We start from the raw sequence: 19,216 nt of genomic DNA on the forward strand, positions 1-19,216 counted from the left end.
GTCCCCCCATGGGAGCCCCCAGTTGGCTCTTTGCTTCTTTTATAAGTGGGACTAAACTGTGGCAGGCGACGGATTATCCGGGAAAGCAGAGCTGTGGTGGTGATGCCGGTGGATGTTGTGGTGCTGGCGTGTATGTGAGGAGCTTTTCTAGCAGGTGCCCTGGGTTTTGTCAGTAAAATAAAACAGGGCATGAGGTGTCTGGTGGTGGAAGCTTATTCTGCCTGGTACTACCCAGCTGGAAGGAGCAGGGGAAAAATACAGGGTTTGGGGGAGCCGGCAGAGCTGGCGAGGTAAGGGCTGCCGGCACAGTGGGGATGCGGGCACAAGCAGTCGGGTGCCCCAGACTGTGCCAGAGGCTGTTTGTCCCCCCACTGCTGCTTTCAGACTTTTGCAAAAAGGTACCAGCTTGAAACGTATTAAAAAAAAAAGGGGGGGAAATTTATGGATGTGCGGAGAGATGTGGCAGCAGTTATGGGGCAGCAGTTGGACCAGGTTATGGGGCTGAGGGTGCACCAGCACCCACCTCTGGGGGATGCAGATGTGTCTTCAGCAGATGCTTTTTTGCAGCGGGTGCATCGGCAGGGCAGCACCTGGGGTGCCCCAAAACCCAGAGCCCCTGCCTGCCCCGGGAGGGCTGTGCCACAGGGGCACCCACGCATGGGGCAGAGATTAGAAATTTGGGGGCTCTTTGGAGTGTTTAGACACTTGAGGGTATTGCTGGGCATTTTGTGAGTGCCCTGGACCCCACTTATCTGCTGTACCGCTGGCATCAGTGCCGACCGTGCAGCTCACTGACCGCCTGCTAACGAAGCATCATTAGTGAAGCAATAAACCGCCCCGGCATGAGTTGCATGGCTTCACCCCATGCCAGCTTGAGATGGAGAGGATGCGGCCATGGGGGCCAGAGGCTGGCGCTGAATTAGGTGTAAGGGATCAGGGCTTAGCCAGGCAGCACGGGTGGGTTAAAGCCATCGTGCCGTGAGCAAGTTGCCCGCACGGAGCAGAAATCTCCACCGCTACGGCAAAAACCCCAAGGCTGGTTATTCGGCAAGTGCAGGGCAGTGCCATGGTGCTCCTGTACTGGAGATGGCTTTGGCCGCATCCACCAGCTCCGCTGATACCGGTGTTTGCTTAAGTGATTAGAAAAAAACCGCAAGATGAAATTCAAGCCTGGTCCCTACCCCTAGCTTTTGCCTTGCTGCGGTTTATGTGGTTTTCAGGGCTTTTTGCTCAAGCAGCTCCAGCTCTCCGGGCACCTCGCTGCTAACAACTGCCTGCCAAAAAGGGAACCTCAAAAGTCCCTGAGATGGAGGGGAACAGCGAAATACCTTCTGGGTCAGTGCCCCTTCCTCGTTGGTGAGATAACCCTTAGTGTGGGTCCTGTCCCAAAGCGATGTCCCCAGCAGGGACAAGGGGATGGGCCCCTCGCTTGGAGGGGGGACGCTGTCCCAGCACTAGCAAAGGACATTATTTGTCCCTCTGGCTCCTATCAGGACAGCTCCTGATGGATTTTAAAGTGTGTTTGATGATAGCCAGGGCTAATTGCTTAAACGTCCTCCAGGGCCGGTGTAATTTTTAAAAATCCCCTTTAAATGTGCCCTCCCAGAGTAGAAGGCAATTACAAATAAAATCACGGTCATCTTATCGTTTCGTGCGGGTCATCATTACATCCATGTGCTGGGTGCAGTGTCACATCCTCCCTCCTGCCAGACGGGCTGCGGGTGCCGGTCCTGCTCCCTCGGTCCTGGGGGGGAGGATGGAGGTGGCTGAATGTGGTACCTGATGTCCCGTGGCTCATCGAGCATTTTGGGTGGCCAAGAAGCCCAAATACCACTTTCAAAAGTCGTTTTTGTGCCTGGTAGCTTAACTGCCCCCCAGCCAGCAGTGCCTTCCCCTGCTCTAGTGCACCCCCAGGCTTCCCCTCTTCTCCCTGGGAGGGGAAATGGTCTGTATGCCCATTTTAAGACCTACCTCTAATATATATGTATATATAAAATGATATATCAGAATACATATATTTGAATATCTATATTCAATATATATTGATATTTTTTAAATTTTTTGAATATTTTGCTGGAATTGGGGCTGGCTCACTTGGGCTTCCCGTGGTCTCACCAGCACCACTGAAGCAAGAGGCAGAATCTTCCTAGAAAAATGAGTAAGCAGATAATTTCCAGCCACTCTTGTGTGGAGATGCAGGCAGGACTGGTGTGATGGTCATTTTTTTGTTCTTCTTTTTTCTCTTCTTTTTTTTCTTCTTTTTTTTCTTCTCCCCCTGCCCCCCAAAGTGCTGACCAGTCAAAGCTGTCATTAATTTAAATTTCTTTTTGGCTCCTTGAACTGGGAGCCAGCCCACGCGGTCGGAGGCTTTATAAACATCCCGGGCGGGGGGATTTCCGTGGTGATGCTGCAGACTAGTAGCGTCTGTTTGGGGTTCGCCATGCTGCTCCCCTGCTTTTCGCTTCTCCCTTGCTGCCATCAGACCCTGACACGCTCCATGTCAGTGGTTTCCTTGGTCCTGCGGCTGAGCCGGTGTCCTCTGGCTTGTCGCCCTTGGATGCAGTTGGTGATTTAAGGGCTGAGCTGGAAGACATGGCCATTGCACCCACCCAGAGCTCATGGGTTTGGGTCGAGGCACTGGCCATCGGATGCTTTGCCTTGCAATGGTTTTGAGTGGTCTGGTGTCCTCATTAAAGGAGATGCTTCATGCAGTGAAAATCACCAGGGTTACATTTTTAAGATACAGTAGAGCTGCAGGAAAAAAAGAAATAAATCACTCAATTCAGTTTAAAACCAGTATTGGTAGAAAGCAATATAAGAAGCAGCAGATACAGGATGTCCTCGGTCCCTCCTGGGCATTTGGTTGTTCCCATCTCACGGTGTCTCCCACTCTGCACTGCGTTTGGCCTCGGGTAATTCCCAAAAAGGGGGTTTTGCTTTTTTTTTTTTTTCTGATGGCAAGGGTGGCCCAAAGGAGCGGCAGGCATGGGGAGAGCCAGCAACAAGTTCAGCCCAGTTTTGTGAGTCCCAGGCGAGTGCATGGCTCCCTTTGGGAAAATGGATTTGGGGGTTTATGCTAAATAAGGGTTTCATATCCGGCAAGGTGAAAGCAGTGGGGAGGACGGCTGTGGAGCTCCTTCTTCAAGCTCCGCCATGGCAATGTGGAAATACCAGCTCAACTTAATAAATAAGATACTGTTGCTTCTGGTTGTGGCACGGGGCTGGCAATTGCTGTAAGACTGGAAAAGATGAGCAAGAAGGGGGACAAAAGTCAACATCAGGAGCTTACAGCACCCATCTTTGCCATGAACTGAGCCCCAGCCCAGCAGGCAATGCTGGGGCTGCACCATGTGAACTGCTGGCTCGCATAAAGTCCCCTCGGTTTCTCCTAATTGAACCTGTTTATAATTTAAGGGATGTAATAACAGTTTTCTGCTTGGAAATTTCCTTTGGGGGTTGTTGTTGGCTTGGGGTTTTTTGTTGTTTTTTTTTCTGTTTTGATTGCTCCAAACACTTTGGAAATGGTGACGCAGTGTGCAAGACTGGAGGATGTTTATTCTGGGGAGAGATGCTGCCCCGCAGCAGCGGTCAGCGGTGGGGGGGGATGCAGAGGGGATGCGCCTGCTGCAGGCGCAGGGTTGGGGGGGACCGCTGCCATTTCTGCAGGGGTTCAGGAGCCTCCCCACACACCTGGTTTTTCCTTTGCTGCAGCTCAGGTGATTCACGAGCGAAACTCCCCTGGGGCCAAATTTATAATCTTTCCCAGGATTATAAAGGGAGGTGAGGAAGGAGGTGTCGTAAGAGCTGAGCAGGTGATGGCCCGCGCGGGCTGTCTGCCCGCATCCGATGCCGGCTGTAGCACGGCACCCTTATCCCCGTGCTGCTCGTCCCATCCCCGCAAGACTCATGCAGGGGAGAAATAATTAAATAATAATAAAATTAAATAATATATTTTTTTTAATAATTAAAAAAAAAAACTAATCTGCAAATGTTTGCTTTGGCCCCGTGACAGCGTCGTGACGGTCCTTGAGTCACCCTGCACCCCTGGGGACGGGACTTGGCATGCAGAGATGGAATGGGGCTGGGGCTGGAGCTGAGCCCCTGCTGTGGGCCAGGAGGGGGAAACCAACCCCTTGGTGGGGGCCCTGGGGTGGGATTTCAGCAGGACAGGTGTGTGGAAAGGGGGTAGGATGCTCTGTACCCACCCTACCCACCTCGCTCCCTGCCACCAGCCCGAACTGCCATAAGAATGGTTTACCCCAGTTTTCCTAAAGATTACTTTCCCTTTGATTAGACAAACAACTTCAAGCCCTATGTCTTAATTTGATTTGAATAAGCCTAGCGCTTGCCGTGAAGTTCTTTTCCTCCCTTTTATTCCCCCCTTTTCTAAATCTGCTGTCACTGCTCTTCGTGACCACAAATGATTAAAAGCTCTACAGGAATATTGTTCCCCCCATCCCTTAAAGTCCTGTTGTATTACTCGGGTCATATTTTTATTTTGATTTTTTTTCTTGTTGAGTGGTTTTCCCTTTTCTTTATTAAACGATCAGCCAGGTGAAAGGGATTATTTTTGTCCCGGTCTCCTGCAGAGCAGGTAGTGGGTATGGAGGGGGTGCAGGGACCCTGCCCCACTTCCCACTGACGTTATCCCAGGCTTTCTCTTCGGTTCTCCCTCTGGGACGGGATCCAGCTTGTGATTTTGCTTTTTGCAGCTGAGGGAGGAGCATCTCTTCCCCGTAAGTGCCGCTTCCCGTGGGAGGCCGTGGCCGAGCAGGTTGGTGCAGCTTGAGCTCTCCGAGGGGCCACAACCAGCCCCACCAAGGCAGGGACCGGCTCTCCAAAACACTGCCAGAAGGCAACAAGAACATCCATGTCGTAGCCATCATATTTAATAACAGTTAGGACACTCAGAAATATGTACGGGCAACAAAATAAGGCTGTTTTCCAAGTGAGTGCTTGTTGGGGGGGTTAAGAATGGAGTGATGCTCCCTGGACCGAGTCCTTTCCCGACGGCAGCCCCCAGGCGATGCCTGGGCCCCAGCCCAGCATTTCAGCTGCCCAGTGTTCTGCGGGCTGGGAGAGTGGCTCAGGGCTGGCATCAGTACTGGGCCAGCATCGGCACCGCCGTCGCCTCACTGCTCCCTGCCAGTTGCAACAAGGCATGTCTTAGTAACACAGCATCAATTAGAAGAAGGAATCTTGAGTTCCCTGCATCCGCAGGGCTGTGTGCAGGGAGCTGCTCGGGAGCTGGCGTGTGAAATGGTCCCTCGTCCGTCTGTCCGTCCATCCATCCATCCATCCATGCACGAACCGCAGGGCTGGAGCAAGGCGGACCGTTTCGTGGCATTGCTGCAATCCTTCACGATGGTAAAGCTGGAGGTGCCTGGCAGAGCTCTGTCCCCAGGGTGGGATGTCCAGGGGGCTGTGCCAGAGGGTGGTAGTGCCCAGGCTGCAGGACCATGTCTTCAGTTTCCTGCTTTATTTTCCAAGCTGATGCCTAGTTTTGGGTTCCACACACACCCCCCCCCCCAAGATCGTCCTGGGGGAGAAGAGTAGTCCGTCAGCTTCGTTAAGAAGTGTCAGCTGGGCGTAAGAGGATTTTGCTGGGTGGCTCTCAGCATGGTGCAGCAGAAGTCCTGGCACGGCTGCGGCTCTGCCCTCCAAAAGCACCGATGAGACCTCAGTACTGCTTGCCTGCTCTCACCGGCCGACAACACAGGGGAAGCCAGCCTGGAGGACTCATCAAGAGCAATTTCTGAAATTCAGTCATTATTGTTTAACAGAGAATTGTCTCTACCCTCGTTAGCTTGTTGCATGGCCACATAACGGTGAGGTTTTGCAGGGCTGAGGGCATGTTCGTCAGCCCCCTGCCCTCTGCGTGCTGAGGCACCTGCAGAGATGCCGGCATGGGGGGACTTTTTATTTTGGGCCAAAATCCACCATTTCCCTGGTTGCGTGGGGCAGCACGGCCCTGCTTTGCATGCAAATTCCTTCTGCTTGGACATGGGTGTGAACCGGGGCAGGAAGGTGAATTTGGGTTTTTGCTGTTGACTTTTAACCCTTGTTTTCAGCAGGGCCAAGCGGCCGTGGTTATCGGCTGAGCCGCAAATCAAGTTACACACAGGCAGCTTCATTCATATTCCCCGGCTCCTGCCCGTCTCGCCTTGTTAGAAATTCTCTGGCCTCTTTTATCCGCTTGCGGCTTCAAGCACATGATTTACGATCCAGTTCGAGTGGCTCCTGAGCGTTGCCGGCTAATTTGCCACTCTTTATCCGCAGGATTAAAGCCGGGCGGTGCGACGCTGCCCTGCGGATGGAGGGGTGATAGCTAGGAGGGACTGTGTTGGGTGCTGGGGGGTGATGCTGTATCAGGTGTGGGTGCCCAGTGTGGGAGTGGGGTGATTTATGTAGGGCGAGCCCCTGCCTCAGTTTCCCCTCCAGCATCGGCATGGCCATGGGTCATGGTGAGACATGTGCACTGGGGCACAGGGACCTGGCGCAGTTGCTGCACGTGTGGCTGGGCCCCGGCATTTTTCCCCCTTTTTCCCCTATTTTGCAGTGAGGGATGGAGTTCTCAGGGCTAAGCCCCTTCTCGGATGCGGGGTCCATGCATGCCGCCTGGTCCCGCTCCCACCGGCACGGTCCCCCAGGAGCTACAGGGTGGGATGATTCAATGACAGAGCCCCTCGCCATGAGCTGCCTCTCTCCCTTGGGATGAAGGCAGAGCACCCTGTGGCTTTGGCCCGTTTCAGGGACACCTTTGGGTTCCAGGCTCTCCTCTTGCCCCGGGTATAGGAAGCGAGGCGCGGGGACAGCTGGCACGGTGTCCTCGCAGGGACACGTGTTGCCCCTTGCTCACTGCTGCCTGCAGAGCTCGGTCACGGGAGCGTTCCACAGCGGCTTCGGCACCGCGTCCTTCGGCTTGGCACGGCCGCAGCCTGCTCATCCAGGGTGTCCCGCCACACGGTCGGTCTGGTGCGCCCTGCACAGTGGTGGCATCTCCCTGGGGGTGAGTCCCAAGGGCAGAGGTGACCTGTCCACAGCTGGGACACGCAGCATCGGCCCCAGGGTTTTGTTATGGCTCAGCAGCATCCGCAATTATCTGCCTTTAGCAGAGGAGACGTGGGGAACATGGGGCTCAGGCTGGCCCTGGCTTCTCTCTGTGCCTCAGTTTCCCCTGTGTATCCATGCCGGTGTTGCGCCATAGCCCATGGCATATGCTGGTGTTGGGCTGCACTGGCAATGCTCAGCGCCAGCTCTGTCAGTAGCAACAATGGCTATACCATTTTTTTTTTCTATTTCTAGGTGAATATGGCCCTGGCAGGGAAGCCTTTAGACGTGACTCTCAACACCTCCAGAGCTGACCAGTGGAATATGGTTTTTCCCCAGAAAGACGAAATCATCACCAGCTTAGTGTCTGCCTTAGACTCCATGGTAAGAGGCTGGTGGCATCCCTGTCCCCCCTCCCTCCTTTCACCTCCCTTTAATGGGGCTGGCTGGGAGCAGGACTGAAGCAGGAGGGCTGTCGAGCTCGTCCTGCTCCCCTCCGCTGCCGGAAAGCCCAGGGAGCTGCCGGAGCTGGGAAATAAAAATCCTCTACCGCCCTGACAGCCGTAAGGATCATAAAGTCAGCCCAAGTTAATCTCAGATGTGTATTGTTTTCCCATTAATATTTATGTTGGTATCAACTGAATGTAGGGTGGTTGGTTTTTTTTTTTTCTTGATGTTTTACCAATGTTACCGTGAGCTTTTACACAACAGGAGAACAATGGCTTTTATCTCCGAGAACAAAGAAAATAACTTTCATATCTTTTGACGTAGAATTCCTGATGGAAACCTTGCCTAAGTCAGCCGTGCTTACATAAACAAGATAACTGTCTGGATTAAGTCTCGTGGACCAGAGCTAATCTTATTTTTAACTGTGAATGTGATCAAGAAGGGAAAGCGGATGTGTAGTAACAAATATCTAATGCAATGCAACGTGCTAAATAGCCCTCCCTTTTTAAAGCCAAGTCATATTTAATGTATTTATCTTGGATGCGTCTTCTCTACGCAGGTAGGGGGTTTTTTTCACTAATACTAATTTCCTTCTTTTTAACCATCACCTCTCCACTAAGGAGCAGGTTCTCCGGAGCTGACGCACCCCAAGTGGCTTTGATGATTTATATACGTGCCATCCCGTACAGCAAATTGTGTTATCATAGTTTGGCTTCTTAATGAATATACATTATTCTGCAGTCCTCGTTACGTGCTGACACCAGGGCCAGGAGGCCAGGCTGCTCCTGAAATTCAGCCTTTATCCCAGCACTTCACCAGGGCTGGGCTCCGCACCCACTGAAGCCTGGCTGCCTGCGTGCGTGCTAAATAAACCACAGGGCCGCGTGCACGTCGTCAAGCAGGCTTAGGGTTTGGATTTGGTCTGCCTCCAAATCTCACATCCCCAAGATTTTGTATTTATTTTTTGAGTGTTGGGCTTTTTGAGCAAAATACTTCCATTGGCTGCTGGGTTTTTGAAAGGAGGTTTCTTAAAAATATCTATTTTTGGGGATGTGATTCAATACCTCCTTCTCAAAGAAGGTGAGCAGGAGGTAAAATGACCCAGTATAAAGACTGGTTTAAGCCCACGCAAATCAAACTTGCTGTAAATGCATGTGGGGAGCTGAAGATAGTTCGGGGGGGGTTGGTCCATGGGCAGCTGTTGTCCTGCTCCCTCCCCGGCTGGCAGCATCCTCCGGCCCCTCCGCAGTGCAGGGGGCAGGTGACGTGTCTACCTGGGTCTGCTGATGGGAACCCCCCCCCTGTTTTACCCATTTAAATCATCACCTGGGGATAGTGTCTTCATAGTGTCGGTGCTGTAGCTATGGGAATATGACTCAGGCTTCCAGCACTGTGTAACTATTATAATATAAAAAATAATAATAAAACCACATATACATGTGTATTATGTAGAGCAGGAAGCGCACGTTACATAAAATGGATTAATGGAGGAAGTCTTTTCCATGTCTTTAATGTTTTGCATAACTGTACAAGAAGAATCATTCGACTAATCCAGACTTTGACCATATTAGTGTTCTGCAGCTGAAATAAGATTCCCGTGCTCCTTATTTCATTAGAGCTGGTGGAAAAATACGAATTGTTGTTTTGTTTTGTTTTGGTTTTTTTACAGGAATGTTTTCTTTTAAAGAAATACTATAAAATGTTTACTTTTAGGATAGGAAAAAGTGAAGCAAAGTGATGGGTAAATAGTTCTTGTTTTCCAGCAAAGCATAGTTCAGCTGGATACCTTTCTGGAGCTGTAAAGTCACCAAAGTGTTCAGGGGATGTCATAAAACCCATGAAATTCTGACCCAAACCAGAACATTGCTTTTGATGGGAGAATCTTTTGATGGGAAGAAAAAAATCCCACTGGAAAATGGCAGGGGTGCCAAATGGGGATGCTCCTGCAGCTGCTCTGACCTGGTGCCTCCCTGCAGTGCTCGGCGCTCTCCAAGCTGAACGCAGAGGTGGCCTGCATCGCCGTCCACGAGGAGAGTGCCTTTGTGGTGGGCACCGAGAAGGGACGGGTCTTCCTCAGCGCCCGCAAGGAGCTGCAAGCTGACTTCCAGAAGTTTTGCAGTGAGTATCCCTGCCGGCGTGGTCTTTCCCTGCGCCGAGCTTGGTTGTGCCAGCTGGGACCCTCACCGTGCACGGAGGGGCTGTGATTTGGAGGGCACCGCAGTGTGGTTCGTCCGTGGTGCTGAGCGGTGTTTAAAGCGATGGAGAAAGCGGGTAGGAACTGCAGCCGGGTGCAGCCAGAGTCTCTCCTCTTCCATGGAGGGCACTGCATGTCCCAGCTCTCCTCTCCGAAAGCGTCCCTGGGGTGGCTTGGGGCTGGATGGCTGCTCTGCTCCCCCAGCGCTGTCGGCCTGCAGCAATGCTGCCAGTGTGCTGGAGTGGCTTTTGAGGACTTAGCAGAAATAGTTTGTCCTAGTGATCCCCCAGGAGCAGAAGGGCTTTCTTCGGCCAAGGCTTTTTTCCTGGTTTTGGAAAAACAGGGATGAATTGGGGAGCTGGGAGTGTTGGTTGTGGAGTTGCTTGATTTTTTTGAGGGGCTAACAGTGGTGAAAGGATGCCTTGAGCAAGAGCTGTGGTCCCCTCCATCTCAGATCAGAGTCACTAGGTATTGCAGGGACATGTGTGACTAGCGGGAGGCCGGCACCCAGCCTTCCATGCCAGCTCCGTGCCTCTGCTGGCTCCCCGAAAACAGCCTGGGAGCTGCATGGGGACCTGCATTTCTTGCATGGCATCATCCCTGGAGTGCCAACTGCTGCTTTCCCCACTCCGTGCAGAAGCTGGAATGGGATTTGGCTTTGGTGGTGCGGGGGACCCCGGAACTGGGAGCACCCCAGACCCGATCTGCTTCCACACGCTGCCCATGGCGGGGTGTCGGTGGAGAGAAATGACCCGGCTATGTGTGCACACGCATGGTGTTGATGGAAACCATATTGGTGCTTAATCCGTTGGAGAGATGTCTCAGGAAGGGTTCACTCTAGTGAAAATATTAGCGCTGTAAAGCTGCCAGGGTCGCTGTCTGCTCGGGTTATTTGCTGCACATGTGCGGGGTGAGCCGGCACGGCTTTGCAGGAGCGGCTGTCTGCCAAGGCTCCGCTCTGCCCCCCCGTCCTGCCCGCCGTGGGCAGCTGCCTGCCACCTCCACCACACCACTCGCACCCGGGAGAGCTGTCGTTAGTTATCCTCTGCTTTGGTGCATTGTGTTTTGCAGGACAGGTGGCATTTCAGGGACGTTTTGGGTGACTGCCTCCCCTTCCCACCACCCACGAGAAGCAGGGAGGTACCCGAGTGGTGAATGGCAGCAGGGTGGCCAACAGGAGGGAGCTCCCTCTTATATATTAAATGCCAACTGTGGCTCCCTAGAGCTCGCAGCATTGACGACCATCTGCAAATCTCACTTTTAGAAATATATATACATACATCCTGGCTGGTGACCTACCGCTGTGCTGGGGCAAGGCACCCGACATTAGATCCTGATTCCCCTCTCCTTTGGTTTCATTTACACCTTTGTCAAAACGAAATGGTCACGTCTGGTTGAAAGCACAAAATCTTGATGATGGGGTTCAGGCAAAGCGGCTGATGCTGGAGACAGGGTGAAACGTGATAACTCTGTCTTGAATTATAAATGGCCCAGGCTCAACTCCGCTCCATAAAGCTCTTACAACTGGCACGCAGTGGAAAGCATCCCTGGAAGTGCCTCTGATTTATGGTCTAGCTGCCCCCTTAGAAAGGATCTGAAATAATCTAAAGCAGACATCGCTGGGAGATGTAAGAAGCCTCTTATCTCTGTGGGCGCGCAGACCTTGCTTGAACGCCCTCCTTTATCTGAACCTCTGGCTTAGCCTTTCCCAGTGTACGGGGGGACTTGACAGTGATCAGGATTAATGTCAACGGAGGAGAGTTAGCACCCAGCCGGGAGGGACAGTCAGTTGTAGGAGGGTGTGGATGCAGACGCATTTCACCACCTTGGTAAAACACCCCAAAAAAGTTTTCCAGGGCCCGTTTCCCCGTGCCATGGGAGGCATGCGGAGCTTGCCAGGGGTTGCGTGGTGTGGGGTGGCTGTCCCCTTTCTTATGTCTAGTTCTGTGGGTACCCTGGGCTGCTCTTGCCCCCACTCCAGTGATGTCCCAGCCATCAGCTCTTTCCACGGGAGGGATGCACGAGCTCCTCCTTGAGCGCCCAGGCAGCATCCAGGGCTCATCACCGGCAAGAGCCTGTCGAGGAAGATGAAGGAATTAGTCCTTCGCCAAGGAAAATCCCTTGCGAATCACTTTGGATAGAACGGCAATAGTGCACTTGTAGTGTTTAATTTTTTGTGCGTTTAGAGATGCAAGGAAGTCATTGCCGAAGATATGCTTTATTTGAGGTTTAATGGGGGAAATTAGCAGGAAATAGCTGGTATTACTGAGCTACGTGACGCTGAAGGGTAAAAAAGCCTCCAAGAAAGGCGGATTTTCTTTTCCTGAGAGATTGAAGGCTAAGCAGATTGAAACCAGAGAAAAGAAATGCGCTGCCCAATTAATCACAACAGTTTCAGTGCAGCTGAGTGGGTAAAACCAGGGAAGGGGGGGCACACACAGGATGACCAACCCCACTCCCAGCTGTGCTGCTGGCACTGTTGCCCATGCCAGCACGTTCCCCTGCATGTTGGGGGCATCCGAGTTGCGGGGAGCTGGGGTGGGTGGGAGACCCAGGGCACCCCCCTGCCCAGCCAGAAGAGTTTGCTGATGCTGTTGGGGCGGCAAGGGGCCTGCTGCCCACGGGACCCCATCTTGCCTGGGGTTTGGTGGCCAGGGATGCATTCAGCCCTGGCTGAAGTTGGTGTAACCTGGCCTGCGGGTTCAATCACTCCGTAGCCGCTCAAAACCTGCTCAAAATTGCCTGTGAACCCTCTTCTCACTGCAGCGTCTCCCATTTTCTCCTCTCCCCCCGGCAGGAGTCCAGCAGAGGAAGGAGCAGGACGCGGAGGCGCAGAAGAAGGCCAAGGAGTGTGGGCGAAGCGTGCTCAGGGTCTCCCCGGACCAGGGATCAGACGTGTACCTCCTCAGGAAGATGGTAGAGGAAGTGTTTGATGTGCTTTATAGTAAGAACCTTCACGCTTCCATTTGGGGATTTGGATTGCCCCCGGGGCTCGCTGAGCTGCCTGGCGCCACCGCCGGATGCGGCTTTCGGCCCCAGCCCAGCTCCCCAGCGAGGGAGCAGGCGCCTGGCAGGGCAGCGTGGCGGGACGCGCTCCTGCGTAGGGTTAGCATTGCATCGAGATGGGATCTGGCCACTGCTTCACCACTTTCCAGTGCCCCAAACTGGGCAAAAAAAAAAAATCCCCATGCTGGGGGGGAGCATCCTCCATCCCCCCAGCCAGGGAAGTCTGCCATGCCCTGAGTGCGATTTTCAAGCACACCTTTATCCTTGACACCACGTCTATAGCACCTCTTTCACAAGTACTGTGTCGGAGCTCTGCAGAGACTCACCCCTTTCCCTGGCAAGTCTATTTAAAAGGAAAAAAGATGATTTTTCTAGCAGGCGGCCCCGCAGCCCCAGCTCCAAGAGACGAGCTGGTGCCGTTCCAGCACATGCATCATCCCCGGCAATAAAGCTTCTGCAATTAAAATGTAGATGACCATATGGCTGTTGATATGTAACCCAGTGGGTTGCAGAGCTCCCTCCGGGCCCAAGCTGTGGAGACTCGAGCAGCGGCAGTGCCTGCTTCTCACTCAGGAGGTGCCCGCTGGAGCCCCAGCGGAGTGGCTGGAAGTAGCAGCCGTGATCCCGGCTCGTCCTCTGGCAGCACCTCTAGGGCCGTGCTGGCCCAGGTAGGAACAGCGAGGTTGGGTTGGGAAAATGGGGCAGTGAGCCCCAATATTCCCCTGTGCTGCTCAGCCGGTTGCATTAACCCAGTGTGATGCTTTAGGGGAGTTCAGGCTGTGTGGCTGGACCAGCTGCAGAACCAGGTGTTTTGTTTTCATGGGTGCAGCTCCCCGTCACCATTTGGGATTTGGGGTGTGCTACTGAGCCCTGCCGGAGCTGTGTAGGTCTCCCTGAGCCTGAAGTGCAGGCATTGCCCCTGTTTGTGTGCTGGGTTTGGGAATGGGCACTCCCTCACGATGGGAGGGGGATAATGGGTGCTCCCCCCAACCACCCTGGGCTCACGCTCAGGATTTGCTGCTGCTGGCTGTTGTTTGGTGCTTGCCTCGCCAGCACCTGCCATGGGCTTCACAGACAGAAAAGGGAGATGGCATCCCTTCCCCCCAGGGTCGGACAGTCTCTGAGGTTTTCTGAAACCACTTAAAGGACTTGAAGGCAATATTCCCATGAATGGGGGTAATCATTCTCTCGCTGGCTTCAAAAGGCTGGCCCAAGTGGGAAGGAGGGGGCAATGCAGAAGAGCCAAGGGAACGGGGTGTGGAGGGCGTTTCGGTGCTGGCTGGGTCCCCACTCTGAGCTGCAGCTCTCATTGTCCTGCTGCTGGGAGAGCGCCAGGCTTTGCAGGCATCCTGGGAATATGGGAATTATTCATATATGACATACCATAAATATGTAATTGCATAAAAAAGCTCGATCAGGGTGCATCTGCGTGGTGTGTATGAAGGAGGCAACCCATCCGTCGGGATGAGTTTACGATGCTCTTTACCTTGTCGAGGTGTGCGGATGTGCGCGGGGACAAGCTGGCTGGGTCCCCAACCCAGGGTGGCTGGCAATGCCGTGGCAAGAGGAGGTTGGGCATCCCTGGGCCGATGGTTTTGGCCCTGGCATTGGGTGTAGTTCTGGCTTTGGGTGTCGTTCTGGCTTTGGGTGTAATTCTGCCTTTGCTGCTGATTCAGTAGGCTCAGCTGTTTCCATCCTTGAGCCGCTCTATGGCAAAACCCGCCGGGCAGATGCTCCCCTCTCGGCATGCCCACAGGGAAGAACCTCTCCTGGTTGAGTGGGGAGAAATACTGCAGGAGATAGTAGGTGCCCTGGGGTGATTCTGTTTCCAACACCGAGAGGACTGTCAGAAATTAACAGTTATCTTTCTTATGTGTTTTTTTTTTCTCCATCCTTTCAGTCGCCTCCCATCAACAGGGATTGGAAACAAAAAATCTTAGAAAAAGCTCAGTCAAAAAGATCGCGTATTCCCTCTAGAGCCTGGTAATCTCCGCACCAACAGGATGACTGATTACCACCGGCTTCTATTAAACAGGCATTAATGATGATTATTGTCTCTCTTTAGCTAAACCGTGAGCCTCTGCACAGAAGCGCGAGGCTTGGTGAAGGTCACTTTGACAGTAACGCATTCCCCATAAAAATATGTTCGGCGAGTTGTTGAGTGTCGGGTTGATAAGGAGCCGCTGTGGGCATCAGGAGCTTCTCCCCATCACAAAGAGAGGTGGTGGAGGGAGGTGGAAAGCCGCTAGAGCTGGTGCATCGGGGCAGGGAAACCGTCAGCTTGCAGAAAGTGTACTCACGGTGTTGTGGTTCAAAGGTTCATTTTGAAACTTCTGTTATTGGCTTAATTAAAACATTATCCCTCCTGCCTATAAGGAACCTTGATGGCTCATGCAAGCCGCACGTTATTAGTTATCACGCATTCCTTCAAAGAACATGTTGAAGAAATCACTTTTAATAAGGACTTGCTGACAGTGTCACAAGATTTCCAGGGTTTCTGTAAGATCTTTTGGTAGTGTTTTTTTTTTTTAAAGAAGAGATTAAAAGAAAAGATTTTTAAAGAAAATCAACAATATAAAATCCCACAGCTATTTAAAGATCCCATAATCTTCTCTGGCTGCCCCTCAGCCTGGAGACAAAGGCGCAGACACCTTGCCATGCAGCCAGATGTTCTGCATCTGGACGCTGCTTTGCCAGACAGGTCGCATTCCTGCATGGCTGTTTCTTCTGCTTCATGCTTTCAGCACCACATTTATTGGTCGCAGTGACTTGGGTTGGTTTCCAAAGTAATTTTTCCACAGAGAGCAGCCTAAGGATTTTGGCCATTCCTTGAAACCCTTCAGAGAGGTCTGGTTTTCTAACGGTGTCTTGCCTGGAGAGCACCATAAGCATCCCTGGTTTGGGCATGTGGGCTCTTTAGCTGGTTTAGAAAATCTCTGTATAGCTGCGATGCTTGCTGGTTGTCTTCTGCTACTGAGGAAGGGAAAGCAGTTTGCTTCTGACTCCTTGGGGAGATATTGGTGTCAGAGGTACAACAGAGCCAGCCCTGCGTGGTGGGGACACAGGGGGACTCTGTGGCCATTGTCAAGGGGAGCGGGTGAGATTTCTCGTCTGCTAGAGGTGATCATGCAGTCAAATGTATTGATGTTCATGCTGCCTGCAAATGGTGGGATGGAGGGAGACTGCTGGGGTTTTTTTCTTGTCTTTCAAAGTGCATTGAGGCTGCCTGACAACACTAGCAATCACAGTACTTTCCATTCTTCCAGGAGGTAAAATAAGAAAACTGACTGAAAATAAGGTTCTTAGAATATCTCAGTAAACATGAGATAAAAATCAGCGTGAGCCCTTCAGCCTCCTTTGTCAGCTCTTGGCTCCCTCCCGGCTTGCCGGCGGCCACATACCTCGCTGGCACACGTCTGGGCACTCCCGGGGGGTGAGCTTGTGCCAAGTGACCCCAACCGAGGATTTTACTGTGCAACCCAAAAGATGAGACATCTGCTTATTGGCTTTTTGTGAGCTTTTTATTAATTAGTGCTTAGAAAGAGCTTGCTGGTCCTTGTGTGCTAAGTGCAGAGGTAGGAAGCGGTTTTCTTCTCATAACGTTTCCATTGGGATCTCTTGCTCTTGCTTTTGCTCCTCCAGCCTGGCTCAGCCACGGTCGGGGGTGCGGGGTGTCCCTCGGTGTGTAACTCTGCCCCCTCCCCAGGTGAAGCCGTGGGGAAGAGCAGCGTGGTCCCTTTGCCCTACGAGAGGTTCCTGAAAGAGCCAGGCTCGCTGGCGGTGGCCGGCTTGCCTGAGGGGATCAGCTTTAAGAAGCCCATGGAGTACGACGTGAAATCCCTGATGGCCATCCTAGAGCACAGCCACAGCATCCGCTTCAGGCTAAAAAGGTAATTTTGGGGATTCCCAAGGGGCGGGAGGGCAGTGAGCCCTCGGGATGTCGGCTTTTATAACACCAGCGGATGGCAGAGAATTTGTGCGGAGAAGGTGGGAGGGTCCCTCCCATGTCCCATCTCCTTCACCAGACCCAGAAACCCGGGTCCAGTTGTGCCAAACCCCAGCCTGGCACAGAAGTTCATCAGTGTTGGGTGGCTCGAGACCGTTCTGGACTCGTTCCTATAAGTGCGTGTAAACGTGCACATTGACCGCATTGCTTTACATATCTCCGCCAAAATTTCCGCTGCGGTAAGATAAGTGCTTTTCTGTCTCCAGAGGGGTTTCCAGAATAAATGCTGCAAGCTTCTTTCCAGGCTGAAATGGGGTTTTTAATGCCAGACGAGGAGGGAGGCGGGGGACTGTGACGGGGCAAACTCCCCATTTTGGCCATGTTTTCACAAGGAGCTCGGTGGTTTTGGGTGCGTTTCCTCTGCGTTTGCCTGGCTGGCGGCACCTCGGATCCATTCAGAGAAATGCTGAGTGCTACCAAATACCTCCTCTGAAGGCTCGGCACTTCTGGAAAATCAGGCTGAGACAGCTAAAAGTAGGACACGCAGAATTCGAGCCGTCTGTGAGCTTGCGGCCGCCTGTCTCATGTGAAGCACGTGGGTTTCCTCGTTCTGAAGCTCATCCCTGAGGTGCCCATTGAATGTGTCATGGGTCCTGGGGGCTGGGGCAGGCAATGGAGTCAAGTGGTTATGGTCACACAAATTGTTTTACTCCTGAAACGCACTGGGCCGTGGAGCTAGGCAGCTTTGCCCTAGCTATTATAAATGCTTTGAACCACCGTAAGACCAACTTGCTCCACTTAAAGAAGACAAAAACGGTCCGGGTGCCTGAAGAAGCTGGAAGAGGTTGGGTGATGGCTGTAATTTCTGAAACAAAGAGCCCGGCAGCCGGCAGTGCAGCACGGCCCGCCCTCCTGGGCACGGCTCTCCTTCCCTCTCCACATCCTTGCTTGTCCCAGCTTAGCAGTGCCACAGACCCAAAGGAACCTGTTTTTTCCTCCTCTTCTCCCTTCCCTTCCCCTCAGGCCGGCGGAAGAGCCCAGCCGAGAGCCGAACCCCAGCATCGAGTTGACTTGTACCTCCCTCGCCTCCAAGGGCGGCCGAGACTCTAGTGCCAACGGCCCCATGGCCAAACCCGCCGGCCAGGACGCCCCCTCCGCCGTCGCCGTCACCAATTTCTTATACGGCGTCTCGCTGCCGACCCAGATCGCTGTCGACCTAAAGCAAGAGGTGTCCTCCGGCCTGCCCGGGCCGAACGCGGCCGGCGAGGTGCTGCTGCCCAGGCCCGCGGGAGAGCTGAAGGTGCCTTCCTCACAGGAGTACAGCGACTGCTGTGGTAATAGCCTGGAGTTTGCTCTCAGACGAGGGCCTGGTGCGAAGCCCACCCCCCCCGGCGCTGACAGGGGACAGGCCCGGGTGTTTTGGTGGTCCTCGGATGAAAATCGGTGCAAAGCTTGGCCCGCGTGGAGATGAGCGGACGCCCCCGCCGTGCCGCGCCGCCCCGACCCTTCCCTGGGTGCCTCCGAGGTGCCGACGGGGCGCGCCTCCGTTTCTGCCCTGAAACGCCGGGTGCTGCGCCGCGAGGCTGGAGGGGCAGCCGGGGCGGGGGGACGGTGGGGGCTCAGTCTGGCCAGGACCCCGCCGGGTCGTCACGGGCCAGGGTGCACGGGGGAGAGCCGGCAGGGTCGGGTCGGCATCACCGGCGGGGGACAGCACCCGGGGGCTTGTTCGGCTGCCCGGAGCGTCGGTCAGGCTCTCATCAGCCCTTTCTCCTTGTCTGCCCTCTTGTCCAGGACAGAAATCATCGGTCTCCGGAGGTCCCCTCATCCAGAACGTGCACTCGTCCAAGCGGATCCTCTTCTCCATTGTCCACGACAAGACAGGTCTGTGTCCTGCTCCAGCATTTAGGGCAGCCAGCAGGCACCTCTTAGGGAAAGGTTTTCCCCTGGCCCCGTCTCTCCCCAGCGGTCTCCCAGCCGTCCCCATGCTCTATGGGGACCTGGCAGTGCTGGAGATGCTGCAGTGAGGGATTTTGTCCCTTTACTTGCTGCAACGTCTCAGCATAGCAGTCAAGACCTTCATCCCTGCTCGGGTCCATCCCCGCCATCCTCACAATGCTTGGTCCTCAAGCGCTGCCGTCCAGCTGGAAAATCCCATCTCCGCTTCATGCACAGGGAACCGAGGCATGGCTTTGGGTGAGGCCGTTTGCCCGAGCTGCAAACAGCAAATACCCGACAAAAGCTTGGCGTTATTTCAAAATAACTGAAACCCACTAACCCCAGCGTGATTCTGCAGCGGTGCCCGGGGGGGATCAGCAGTGGGGAGGAGACTCTTCCATTTCCCCACCTCCACCCCACCCAAGGAAATGCAACCTAAAAATGCTGATGTGTTTACATCAAAACCCTCTCCTGCCTGCATTAAAAAGAAGAAAAAAATATGGGTGGGAAAGTTGGGAAAGAGAAGGAGATGAAAAAGCTCCTCTGTGAAATGGCCGTGCCTTTCAAAGGTTCGTTTCAGGTTGAGTTTGCTCTGTCCCGGAGGGTCTTTCATTTCAGGGTTGAGAAGTTTTATGGGG

General features: G+C 53.5%; 1 protein-coding gene across 4 annotated transcripts in view; it reads left to right on the forward strand.

Moving 5' to 3' along the window:
• Positions 1-19,216, forward strand: part of GTF2IRD1 (GTF2I repeat domain containing 1) — a 68,669-nt gene that overhangs the window by 15,808 nt on the left and 33,645 nt on the right. For all 4 annotated transcript variants that reach the window (XM_069791479.1, XM_069791482.1, XM_069791481.1 and 1 more), the window contains exons 2-7: positions 7,306-7,434; positions 9,474-9,615; positions 12,489-12,635; positions 16,404-16,587; positions 17,667-17,977; positions 18,435-18,524. In XM_069791479.1, coding sequence (XP_069647580.1) covers positions 7,312-7,434; positions 9,474-9,615; positions 12,489-12,635; positions 16,404-16,587; positions 17,667-17,977; positions 18,435-18,524 — 997 coding nt within the window. In that variant the 5' untranslated portion in view covers positions 7,306-7,311. The remainder of the gene's footprint in view (positions 1-7,305; positions 7,435-9,473; positions 9,616-12,488; positions 12,636-16,403; positions 16,588-17,666; positions 17,978-18,434; positions 18,525-19,216) is intronic.

This window comes from Haliaeetus albicilla, chromosome 9 (assembly GCF_947461875.1).
Source record: "Haliaeetus albicilla chromosome 9, bHalAlb1.1, whole genome shotgun sequence".
NCBI classification, from domain to species: Eukaryota; Metazoa; Chordata; class Aves; order Accipitriformes; family Accipitridae; genus Haliaeetus; species Haliaeetus albicilla.